The sequence below is a fragment of the Lytechinus variegatus genome, chromosome 10, assembly GCF_018143015.1.
Source record: "Lytechinus variegatus isolate NC3 chromosome 10, Lvar_3.0, whole genome shotgun sequence".
Classification (NCBI taxonomy): Eukaryota; Metazoa; Echinodermata; class Echinoidea; order Temnopleuroida; family Toxopneustidae; genus Lytechinus; species Lytechinus variegatus.
In genome coordinates, this window is record NC_054749.1 from 33,109,615 (window position 1) to 33,123,482 (window position 13,868).

A 13,868-nucleotide genomic window follows, 5' to 3' on the forward strand; every position below is an offset into this window, starting at 1 on the left:
CAATTCAATTGCTTCTTCTTTCAGACACATTGAAAAGATTTATCTTTGAAACAAATTAATTCTGTTGATGCAATTGTATAGGGATCTGAAGAAAATGCTTATGACTGCAATTGAAGTCTTTATCCCTAGACTCTACAGATGAGGAGACTTTTGTCTGTTATACAAAGCATTACCACATGAGTTTGAAGAAGAACAGACTTATGTCTGACAGACAAACTATCATACTGAAGTCTCGAGATTAGCAGGTACAGGTGTTTTATAAGAGCTTGCACATGAAAATTCTTATGTCTGCCGTAGAAACCACCGCCAATGGACTTGGAACATAGGCAGACAGTTCTAAAAACCCATTGTAACATGAGTTTAGAGATGATTGACTAATGTCTGCCACAGAAGAGAAAGATAAAGAGATGTAAGTTGACGCACAGATTCGCATCTGTTAAAGAACAGACTTTTGTCTGATGACAAACAGACTCATGTCTGAAATCATTGTCCTTGGAGTTGAACAGACTTATCTGTCGACACACAGACTTATGTCTTTTGAGGAGCAGACATTTATCTGATGACAAACAGACACATGTCTGAAATCAATTGTCCCTGTAGTTAGAGCAGACTTTTATGTCTGCCATAGAAGCCATTGTCAGACGAGACTTGCAGATCCAGCTGATAACCTATTTTGATTGGATGATTCTTCCCTTGATGATCTATCAGGTGTTCGTCTGTTCCCATCTCTCCTCATGGCCATGGTATACTGTAATATTAATTATAAATCACATTATCAAAGTCATCTAAAAATTCATGTCTTGAATAAAATACAATTCCCTGACTTGTAACAAGAACAAATTCAGCTTTTAGCTTAAAATTTCAATGATTTTTTAATCTCTATAAACCAATATATCTATCTTTACATGCAAATCGATCATTTAAAAATGTTAACTTCCTGCATGGTTGACGCAGTGTCAGAGTTTTGGTTACTTGAAAATCACAGACAAAAACTACAAATAAAAAAATTATTCATTTAAATCTCTCCCATTTAAGTCAAATATTACTGAAAACATAAAATTAAATTGATTAAATTGATTTGATTTCATACTAGTAGCGGTATCATTATTCAAATACTACTTGATTCATGTGGAGTTGCCGTTTCAGATGTAAATTTCCATTTTGATAACTACTTTACATTACTTTTAATTAAAACCTAACTTTCAAGAGAATAAACTTTGAAGAAGAAAAGTAGATCAAAAGTATGATCAAAACCATGAAACACCATAATTAAATAATGAAAGCAACTATAACAAAATTGAAATTAAAGAGAAACTAGTAATATTAATAAATTTAGATAAGACAGCAATATAGACACACACCACAAACAGACGAAGACATATATTAAATATGTAGAGTATACACAAAGCAAAGAAAAGACAAACATCAAACAATATGTAGGATACACTCTTCCAAAGAGCAATTACTATGCTCGATAGGTACCCTGGCCTAATTCGATCTCAACTACACTGCTTCAACAAAACAGCCATTGAGCTGAAACGAACTTCATCATATTTGGGTAAAATTCACAAGCGCACTCAATCCAAATAATCAACACACTCAGATTTCTGTAAATTTTGATTGCATGTTTCGTTTATTTAATTTGCCCTTACCTCAATTAAGATCTAAACTTAAATTATTTCAGTTCAATACATTTTGTGCTATTACCCCCAAAGTAGGGAGAAAACTATTGTAAATTCTCCACCAACTGCACGACAAAGAAATTAATATTTTCAAGATAGAATAATCCCAAAGCCCTAAGCGGAACCCTTCCAAAATGCTTATTGCTGTAAGGAATGAAATGAAGCCTATATCAATTTGGTATAACAGTGTTCTTATTTGCAGCCATCAGGTCTTTTGGTTAAATTGCCTCTTGATATCAGAAAATTATACATTGTCATGGTTTGAGGAATGCCACATTCACTTTCCTGTAATTATATCCCAACACATTTTGACTGGTCATGGTTTCAGATGAGGCTGATTTCTTAAATTACCTGGGGTGGTATTCTGAAAGTTGTCCTAAATATTCTTGTACCTTTTCTTGTAACTCAGCAAGTGAAGTAAGTGAAAGAAAGATGTTCTATTCAACTCGGCGTTATCTTGCACCATAATACCTATTCGCTATTGGTATACCATCAATCCATTACTGAAGGTGTGCATTATTTATATACTATCTCACCGGCCAAAAATAAGACTCGTGTACAGTGACGATACAGAAACAATTACACAACAGATAAAACAACACAATATAGGAATACTGAAGTTCACTGAGTAACATGCATACAACACACCCAAGATACAAGATAAAAAGACAAATATAAAGCTTAAGATTATGATAAAAAGGGTGTTTTGATGAAGGGATAGAACTCACAGTGGGAGGGGGTGTGTCATAGTTCCCTCTTGAAGGTGTTACTGTGTCTTCCAAATAACTATCTCTCTGATGTGATACGTAGGATGTACGGCCGGAGGGACGGGTGTTCACCATATCAAAGGGACTGTATGTAGACGAGAGATAAACGAGAGTCATCAAACCTACCCCATATGACCATGGTGATAATCATTCACAACTTTTGCAGATCGATATGTATCTGTTTTAGAGCATTTACAGACGCAGACAAAAAATTAGCAATTTGATGTCTAACCTTGCAAATATAACCTCGCTAGTATGATTTACTTTTCTGAAAAATAAGTCATTTTCTGATATTTTTCAGTGGACAAAAACTTTTCAACTCTTTACCTTTAAATCATAATGCAGTCAAGAACAAATGAATCATAAAATCTTGCAATCTTGGCACTTTCAATTGTATTATTAAATCATTATCAATACGTCATCTTGAGAAACTCTTCCCCTTTGAAATCATGATGCAGTTAAAGAGCAAAATCAATCATTGAATCACTGTACTTTCATTTTTAGTATTGAATAATAATAATCAATATATCTTTTTGAGTACTTTTATTCATTGCTCAAAATCATAATGCAGTCAAGAGCAAGCAAATTCAAGCACGAAATCACATCGTCATAATTCAGCACTTCAACTTTGAGAGCTGAACATTCTATTTGCAGTGTGCCATATTAGTTGTCAATGCATGATGGGGGATTAGTTAGTTATGTTGTGTTAATGATAATGATTAGTTATTCTTCGATCAGGGAGCCGCTATATCCTTTGATTGAAGGGTCGTTTGGTCCTGCGATGATTGGTTGCCACCTCCCATTGTGATATGAACAAGATGCAAAAATAAAATGATAAGCATGCACAAATATCACAATGACTAAGATTGCTACACCAATGGTAGAGTGGAATGAAAGATGAAATGAATAAAAGAAATAAGATGAATATCAAGAGGAACAAACAAGGTCTCACATTGCATCCATAATAAAACAAATCAAAACAGGAGACTAGATTGAAACTACTTGACTCTTGACATAATGATGATCAACTATCACCTTTCAACATCCATGTATCTTGTCGAAAGAATTGAAAAAGTTCCCTTAATTGTACGCACGTACAATATATCTAGTGAAAAGTTACTGACAGCATGATACAACTATGCAGTTTTTTTTCTTTGCACACTCTAAAATGTTAGGGTGAAATATTAAGTAAAAATCATGTACTGGGGGTAAATCTTCATGTGACAGTCATGCTGCATGCATGTTGCCCTCTTTTTTAAAATTTCTACTGCATCTTCAAAGGACCAAATAATAATCCTTTTTATTATTCCTACAGCCAAGAGCCAAGTAGTTTTGCTAGTCTGTGTGATGTCGGGATGCAACATTTTAACTGGGATACTTGCGGTTCGTATCTGTGATACCGGGGAGGGGATGGAATCGACCTGTTGCTGAATAGGGGGTTACAATACAATATCACAATGAAATGAATTATTTCATGTTTACACACCAATGATGACACTTATAATGTGGTTCTTGGTCAAGCTCTCCCAGTGGGCAACTCCACCGGTGACTGGCAAGTTAACCCTAAACATTCATGTTTGACGTTTGAGTTGTCCTCAGGAGAACTTGCCATATGGTGAGACTTGCCCTCCAGAAAGCTAGCCTCTGGGGTAGCTATGCTCCAGGAGGGGGGGGGGGTCTTAACTTGGAAATCTTATCTCAGGCCCCATGACCCACAGGCTTGTGATCAATTGCAAATATGAAGAGCAGTTTTAATTAGTTCCTGCTTTAATATTTTGAATGAATTGCACTGTAACAATGATCTTGCTATAAAGCCATTGCTATTTAGTGATCAATTGTGTCATGGATCCCAGGAGAAATTTACTGTTTATAAATTGTATACAGAAAGGGGAAATCCAATCTTGAAAGCAAACATCTAGCAAGATTCCAGAAAATTGTTTTGATTGCAAAACACTGGACTTTAAATTTACTTGGAGCAGATTCCTTGGTGAATGATATTTATGCAAGTATATAATAGCAGTAATTTTTTTTTCAAACTGACAGAATGGGTAGAGCCCGAGTGGTGAATTTAGTAATTTTTCTCAGGTTTCAAATAATACCAAGTTGGTCTCGAATAAAGCATGCATATCAAAATGAATCCATGTTTTTTAACTAGTTGAAATAAAATTCAAATGACAAATACTGAGATAGGTCAAACTCTAAAGGCAGTATGAATTGACACTCTAATCACCAATTTAATTTTTTCCATATATGAAAAAAGAGGACGAGGTCAAAACGCCATAAGATTTGCACAAAATTTGATCCAAACAATCGCAAGCTTTCTTAAATTTGAAATCATTTTCTTGAACCATTAACTATTCATTTTTGCTTTATGTTTTCCTGCTTTCACAAAAAAATTAAATCAACATGCTACCAAGATTGAATTCCCCAGCATGACAGCAATGGTACAAGACCTTTAAGTCTAGACAGAAATCAATATCTCATATGAAAACATTTGCCAACCTTCCACAAACACAGATGTTAGTCCCATATTCCAATGTCTACAATGATACATTGCCAAACTTGTTGTTCAAAATCAAAATTTAATCCGGTCACCGAATCTTGATTTAAGGTTTACTTTAATTTCAATTCTATTTTATAAAACAAGAGATATATCAAGTAGATGTTGGTTATGGGCCATCACACCCTAAACTTGTCCACCCCATGGCATAGCCATTTTCTATAACAAGATGGAAAGCATTTGTTAGTATGACATATCACAGCTGCGTTCACAAAACATTATTTGAATTTTCTGATTATTAATGTCAAATTATGCCTTGTCTTGAAATTTTGGTTAAAATTGTGAACAATTTCATAAAAATAAAGTTTCTTTTTCATTAAGAAGTCTCAGATTTACCACATGCACATATAACTTAATGAGCACTCATCTGTCACTTCATAGGAAAAAAATTCAGGCATATTTATTTTTACAAATCATCATGATCAAAGAATAAAGCATTTTATTTGTTGAAACTTTGTTAGATGAAAGATGTTCGAAAAAACAATGTCCGAAAATGGAGAAAAAAAAGAGAATGATTTGATTATATATCTGCTAATTCATGAAAAGAGTGACAGATATATTACATGTTGACCTATCAAGGTTAATTTGAGTTATGGCAATGATAAAACATAAATTCTCACAAAAACAATTTGTAATGGATAACTGAAATAACAAAAACGATGAATAATGGATTATTGCAATAATGGACACATGAATTATAGTAAGTATTATGTACACTGAGCATGGAAGTACTGAATTAAGGAAAATATATACGCGATATACTATGAAAATAACAGAGAAAGGAATAAAAATGGGGCAAAAATGGTTTCAGTTACTATACATCACATCAGATAAACAAAAATTTATAGATATGTGGCCAACTTTCTTTTCTTTTCTTTTTCTTACTAAAGCTGCAACCACAACAGATCTTTTCAAACTTGGTGATCAGACGAAGCAGTATTGTTCAATCTCTTTTCATTAGTCATGCCGTCCACTTATATAATAAATATTTTGTCATCCTTATTTATATGATCAGTCTCTTATTTAGCTTTGCTGGTGTATCGAGGGTAAATGATGCGATTTTTTCTATATTTTAAAAAAAATATCACATAAATACTTGCAATCACTAGCAATTAAGCAACTTCATAAGCTGAGGGGGGGAATTACATAGATTATGCAATAATTATAACAAGGGTCATATAATAATCAGAAGAGATATTCAAAGCAATGGATTAAAATGCTTTTTCCAAAACAAGCCTTGGGGTGTTAATTCAGATATCATCCATTTGAATATATGGTCTGGTGGTTGATATTGCAAAGAATATATGGAATTGCTAGGATATAATAAAAATACAATATCTAGCATCAATATATAAACATGGGCTTGATGTGAAGTATCAGGATCATTTGTAGTAGATTTGGTAATAATCATGACAGAAAGCAATGAATACATGACTATTGCAGTACTCAACATCAAATTATTTGGCCAAACAAACAAAAGAATATGGTTGCTATCTTTCTCAAATGCTGAGATACAACAGAGGTTTTGGTCGTCTGCCTGGTTTGGATTTGAACCTACAATCATTGAGGCAAACGATTTATCAACTGATGCCACTCCCAATAATGAGAATGATGAGATACCTACCCAAAACCATGTTGTGAATGGGGTCTGGTAGTGGTCGGTGAGATGGGGGCAAGAGGAGGGGGCGTGACCCTAGCCGGCTCATCTTGATTTCTTCTTCTAAATCTCTCCAACGTCGCCGTCGAGGTTGGTGGAGGAAGGAAAGGATCTTCCTGGTCTACCTCGTAATTGATCTTCCTGCAAATAGATTTATAAAATTCATAAAAATATCAAAACTATTTGATCACATGATGTTTGAAAGAATGCATGGTGGTATGAATAATCATGAAAGTTGTTTACGGTACAACGTGTGTTAGGTCCTGGTAAAGGACTTTGATGAGTGAATAGAGGTAGAAGTCTAATGGACAAGGGAGAAAGTGGAGGTTAGATCATAATAATATAATATACTCAGCAAGGTAGACACACAGGCCCGTATTCTGAAGTCTGAAGGTTTAACTTAAACTCACGCTTAAAGTTGTGGTTTAAGTATGGATAGCCAATTGTTAATACATATTCACTAACAGTAGAGATATAATATTTCAGCTCACTGGCTCTCAAATCATTCATAGTTGTCTAGGAAGTATAAATCGATGATTGTCTTTACCATTGAAGAATCAGGAAACAGCACAGTAAATATAAGTAACATACAACTTAATAAAATTTTGACACATTTGGCTTCCCATAATTTTAGCACAGAGTTAGACCATGGTCTAAGTTAAACCTGACTTCAGAATATGGGCCACGGGGTAGACATCTCCCATTTTAATATTAATAATACTTATATTCATGAAGGCTTTCTATAGATTTCCTATGGTTACCATGTTTGAAATACATTTATGATTTAATTGCCAAATAGAGTACCGAAGTGATGATGTCACAAAAACCCTTTTTTTTTTGCATTTCAGCGTTTTGATACCATGTATTGTTAGGCATGATGAAAAACCCCAACTTCCAAAATTTGGTGAGAATCGTTCCATGGGGGCATTAGATATGACCTCATGAATACAATGACTTCAATGGGGCTACTTATGTATTCATGAGGTAATTTCTTGGGGCCCAATGGACCAATTCCCACCATATTTGGTTTGTGGGGGGTTTTCATCATGCTCTATCAAAGTATGGTATAAAAAACGATGAAATGCAAATAGTGACAATTGAAGACGTCACATTTTGTTACTCTATACAGTAATTTCCACTAGTATTATACTCCTTAAATGTCTGGATGATATAAACTAAAACACACATGCATTGTGAAAAAAAAGTACATCAGTATATTAGTTTATTGTTAATCATTTTTTAATAGAGTTTTTGCTTTAGTAATATGGTGATAAATACAAACCAGAACCTTGAACGTACATACCTTCTTGCTATCCTGGCTGCTAATGTAGATGACATACACAGTATCAATGTCATCAGCAGGCCAAGGACTATGCCACTTATTAATAAGAATCCAACACCAGCTCTGTAACAATAGATAAGATAGAAAGGTACATAAAGATAAAGGCTGTACTGGGGCCTGTTGCACAAAACTTTTCACCTGAGAAAGCTCTGGTAAAAACTTAAAACTAAGGTTATTCTGATTTCTGCCGTTAACTTTAACACAGGGCAAAAACTCTGGTAAAAACAACCTGAGTTTTCTCTGGTAAAAAGTTTCATGCAACGGGCCCCTGGTCACAAGTAAGACAGTTCTTATTGGGCTTTTCCACAAAATAATCACACTTTTGCATACTTTTCCTTATATTTCAATAACTCATTACATTTTCAAGTTATGATAAGAGCATTACAACCTATCATTTGTACTAGAAAACAGAGAAATATATAGAATTTATAAGCGCCTCTTGAATGTAGATTGGTCAAACATAACAATATAATTTCCCTTTGAAATAAATAATTGATAAACCTGGCATGAAATAGTTCCCTAGTCATATGAATATCAGAGGATGGTTCCATTTCCAAGAGGGACTAGACACAACATTTTTGGTTTGTAACTTTCTACTTCCCTTTTGCAATTACAAACTTTCTACTTCCCTTTTGCAATTGCGATGAAAATGAATTGACCCGATTTCCTGATTAAAAGTTTGTTAGATAAATAGGCTTCCAAACCATCTCAATCACGTTCATTACAAACTCATCTTGTAGTATTAATGCTAAAAGGGGGTGCCAATGGTGAATATTTTGCTAACCACTGAACCATAAAAAAAGATGAGTTATTGGGCAGAACAGAGATTTCGAGAAATCCACCGACACATACAATGAACTCACATTGTATTGTAACATATGCCATGCAGGGCTGTAATGTAATCTTTGTGAATGCCAGTACAGTCCACCAGTGCTGTTACTTGCTGTGTATTCCCGGTTACATCAGTCAATGTTACTTCAATCGCATCAATATATGTCTGAAACAAAACAAACAGGCGAGTTATAATGAAAATATTTTGTATTTAGAGTCAAAGTTTATGCAGTGAATTGAAAAATAAACAGTGAGGACTAAGATTAAGATTAAAAATAATATTTTGGCCAGATGTGGCAAGGTCTAAATATACCCACTGCAAGTCACACAGAGAAGAGGCATGAAAATGAGGATTTTTCCTAAAATATAAAAATACTACAACTTCAATTCAATTTAATTCAAAATTTTTTTCAATCCATCAATCATAAAAATAGAGGTATATCATATGTAAATTTGATAAAAACATGGGATTGGGGAGTCCCTGGAATCATAAAAAAAAAAACTTGTGGGTGGGGCACCACCATGATACAATTAAATACAAATCAATACTAAGACATACATAAAGAGTAAACAACATTGAAATACAATGCAAAAAACAAAACAATGGGCTAATATAGGGAAAATAAAAACACAAGAAGTAATAATTATAAATGATAGTGACCTACAGTGTGCTATCATTAGAATATAAACAAATATGGGGAGTACCTATATCATCTTGGGCCCGTTGCAAAAAGAGTTGCAATCAATCGCAACTCTAAAAATCAATCGCAACTTGATTTTCAACCAATCAACAGCACGCATTTGGGACTTGCGATTGATTTTTTTACTTGCGTTTAAACGCAACTCTTTCTGCAACGGACCCCGGCCAACAATGAAGAATCAAAACATTAACAGAAACTTCACATATACAAGGAAACCCTAGCATGAAGGATGGCTAGTTCATCTCTGGATGAGGGTGATAGAGGCCCTCCGGGATCCAAGACCCGTTCTAAGACAGAGGACTGCCAGAGTACCAAATACTACATACCTGTGAAGATGGGGAATATTCTTTGACCATGTTTTCCAGTGATGTGACTGATTTATGAGCCGTGGCAAGATCATTGTTTGCTTCAGTGATTGACTGCATAGACAATATAAATAAAAATACATTTATTCTCTATTCTAGGAATATCTCAATCAAAATATCATGAGTTTATATACAAGATAAAATATAGAAATCATTCTAAGGAAAAAAGTTTGCTTCTGTGATTGACTGCATAGATAATAAAAATTAAAATACATTTTGCATTGTAAATACACTTTTTTTAAATATCTCAATTGAAATATTATGAGTTTATTTACAATATCAAAAATAGACATTATTCTTATTATTCTTAATAACAAGGAAATTATTTATCTACCAGTTCATCAATTCTCCCTTCAGTTGTTTTTAAACGGACATTCATCTTTGTATTATCTTAAGAACTATATTTCAAGCACACATAAGTACATATACTAACAGTAGTAACAACCATTGTGAAAAACAAACAATAGAAACCCCAAAGTGAAGATGAAATGTTCTATCAATAAATAGAATAAAATAAAAACTGTAAACCAAAGTTGTTTACAGTGATATATTGTAAACAAAATCAGGAAGGGTAAACTTGCTGGCATTCAATATCATTTACATGTAGTTGAGTTTTTATTCAGTTTTCATGTCACATATAGAGAACTCGCTATCATTTATCACACATTTAGTTCCTTATTTGTATCCCTGTTTAAAATGAAAATGAAACTAGCTGCTCTCCGAAACCAAGGTCATAACTGTCAGTTCCTTGTTTCATATTCAACAATAAATTTATTACAGATGAATGATATATAATGTATAGACAATGTTCAATTCTTTCAAAGGGCAATGAGTCTATGTCTTGAATCATATATTACTATACCTATAAAGCTGCTAATTCAGTTTTCATCATAGTCATTTAGGAAAGACAGATATGGTCAGAGCTTAGTCAGCCAAGAGGTTTATTTATCAAGATGTCTATAATCGCTAGAGGGTATTCATTTGTCTCGCAATCTACTATGGTCAACAAGGAAATTCGTGATCACTCTCGCAAAAAGTGTTCACTGGCTTTCTAGGAAATTCGTGATCACTCTCGCAAAAAGTGTTCACTAGCTTACAAGTTCACGAGCTTTCGAGTGCCGCTGCAACTCTTTATCAAGTGACACGGATTGTCCGATATCGTACTCTATTTATACTAACCTCCAAGACCGTACGCACAAACGCGAGAACAATAGGTGGGCACTGATCCGTTGTGTGATTGGACAGGAGTTATGCAAATAAGCCGGGGGTATATGCAAATACGCCGTGGGTCGGCAATATGCAGTAACGGTTACCCACGCCGTTTTATCAAGAATACTTTCAAGAAAAAACAACCACCAAGGGATCAGAAGGTTTTCAAGACTTGTACAGTCTTGCCATACATCGATGGCCTTTCACAACAACTTAAACGCCGATTAGAAGGTCACGATATCCGAACGGTTTTCCGCTCGGTCACCACCTTACGCAAACAGCTTGTACGCCCCAAAGACCCTATCCCTGATCACAGACGTGATGGCGTAGTATACAATATTCCTTGCCAGGGATGTGACGGGTCTTACATCGGAGAGACAGCCCGACCGATACTTGAAAGCATTTCTGAACACAAGCGCGATGTTTGGTTACAGCGAACCAATACATCCGCGGTGGCAGAACATGCTTGGGAGAAGCAACACCACCCAGATTGGGAGGGTGTACATTGCATTGCCAAAGAAAGACATTGGTATACACGCAGGATTAAGGAGGCTATTAGTATACGTCTTTGTCCTAACAATTTCAACAGAGACAGCGGGATCGACATCCCCGATTTCTGGATGCGAACCATCCGACAGCACAATACCCCCTTACCTGGCAGTGCACGCCGACCCGATCGTTCCCGGCCCTGATCGAGGGACCGCTCAGCCAGTCAACCCCCGCCCACGGGAAACTAGCGAGCCCGCCAATTTTGGTCTCATTTGCATATTGCCGACCCACGGCGTATTTGCATATACCCCCGGCTTATTTGCATAACTCCTGACCAATCACACAACGGATCAGTGCCCACCTATTGTTCTCGCGTTTGTGCGTACGGTCTTGGAGGTTAGTATAAATAGAGTACGATATCGCACAATCCGTGTCACTTGATAAAGAGTTGCAGCGGCACTCGAAAGCTCATGAACTTGTAAGCTAGTGAACACTTTTTGTGAGAGTGATCACGAATTTCCTAGAAAGCCAGTGAACACTTTTTGCGAGAGTGATCACGAATTTCCTTGTTGACCATAGTAGATTGCGAGACAAATGAATACCCTCTAGCGATTATTTCAATCCGCAATAATGAACCTATTTAGTAAGATGTCTATACTTGTGTAAATAATAAATCATCCCTAATATCCAAACAATGATATCATATGAACCTCTTCAAAGAATATATCTACCAAAACTTAAACAGGCTTTTTTGTCAACTTTCTTTATGGCATATTTTACAAACTTGTACATATATCGTATTAAATTACATATAGCAATATTCAACCTGTGTGAGCTATAGTAACATGATACTTTGTAAACAAAGTACGGGTTTTCCCACTTGTGTGAACTATCTCTATGCCATTACAATGTGATACTAAGCTATGAACAATAGCAGGATACATGAACAACCTTCCTCTTCCTTCTGTGAAACGTGTAACCCTGATTACCTTTCTATTTTCTATGAAACCGTTATTGTTTCTTCTAATACTAACCACTTGAAGCATCAATGTGAAGAATGACGCACAAGTGTCTTGACTCTACTGTAACTACATATATGTATGTACACTAGATAAAGTCAATTGTATTTAATGTCTTCTTGGAATTATACAATTGCATTAATGTCATCTTGGAATCTTAAAAAAAAATGTTGGTATCATAAATCATTTTTATGTATACCTCTGATGGCCTATCAAAAATCTCTTTTGATTACGTGAGATATTGGAATACTTCATGGAAATCGACGTTTATGTTAATATCAAAGCAAGTATTAGCACCTACATGTACTCAAGAAAAGTTACATCAATGGTTTCCTCGCATACAGGATTCCAGAGTGGCTTTCCTGTATCCCCCATGGAATGAAAGATAGTGGTGTATTATCACTATCTGGGGTCAGTCTGGAAATCTCCCTCTCTCTCTTTATTTTGATGTACGGTTCTGCTTGAAAAAAATATTGGGCCAAACCACAAAATAAAGACAAACTCAAAGCCATGTTTTGCTCCAAAACAGAATAATCTCTCATGTTATTCAAAGAACTCTGTGTTTCTTTGATGTAAGATGCTGTTGTTGGAAATACATTTTTTATGCATTGTGAGAAATAAATCAGACAAAAATTTATCCTGAATGTATACTTACTGAGCTAAATGGATTAATGATGTTATCTGTGCACTTCAAGTAGTAATCAAGAACATCTAAAAAAAAAAGAAATATGAAAACATGTATAATATAATCAATCAATTAGTGAACAGGATGTTTCATGATTCCAGGGGGAAAATAAAGCAGTGCCAGGTTATTTAGATAGAGGGAGGGAAGACATACATTAAATTTTGTTGTGGTTGTTCTCAATTGAATTATAAGGGTATATCCTTCACCTCTTCTTTCCCCCCTCTCTTTCTCTTTTTTCCTCTCCCACCCCCACCCCCTCTCATTTTCACTACATGAAAAATCTCAGGGGGACCACCTTCCTCCATGGTGCTGCTGCCCCTGGCTGCTATTACAACACTGTGTTCTGTTATACTTATGCAGCCAAGAACATAAAATGTATAAAAATCTTATCATTTGAAAAAATAGGTGAATGATAAACCTAAAATGGAAAAGCCTCAATATTTGAGCTATCACTAAACTGCGACAAATCACACAATCTAGCTGCATGCATAACGATTTTCTATTATATAGTTCAATTTCTGGTTCAATAAACTCTTGATTATAAATCAGTTCCAAGGGTGA

At 35.1% G+C, this 13,868-nt stretch overlaps 1 protein-coding gene across 3 annotated transcripts in view; it reads right to left on the bottom strand.

Annotated features, from left to right (window-relative positions):
• Window positions 1-288: 288 nt before the first annotated feature.
• LOC121422674 (protein tweety homolog 1-B-like) overlaps window positions 289-13,868 on the bottom strand; it is a 33,229-nt gene continuing 19,649 nt past the window's right edge. Inside the window, exons 8-15 of one of the 3 annotated variants that reach the window (XM_041617836.1) lie at window positions 13,278-13,333; window positions 9,867-9,959; window positions 8,872-9,005; window positions 7,970-8,071; window positions 6,634-6,807; window positions 3,832-3,876; window positions 2,411-2,534; window positions 289-748 (exon numbers count right to left, since the gene is read on the bottom strand). In XM_041617836.1, coding sequence (XP_041473770.1) covers window positions 638-748; window positions 2,411-2,534; window positions 3,832-3,876; window positions 6,634-6,807; window positions 7,970-8,071; window positions 8,872-9,005; window positions 9,867-9,959; window positions 13,278-13,333 — 839 coding nt within the window. In that variant the 3' untranslated portion in view covers window positions 289-637. The remainder of the gene's footprint in view (window positions 749-2,410; window positions 2,535-3,831; window positions 3,877-6,633; window positions 6,808-7,969; window positions 8,072-8,871; window positions 9,006-9,866; window positions 9,960-13,277; window positions 13,334-13,868) is intronic. The other 2 variants (XM_041617838.1, XM_041617839.1) reach the window with 2 other exon arrangements.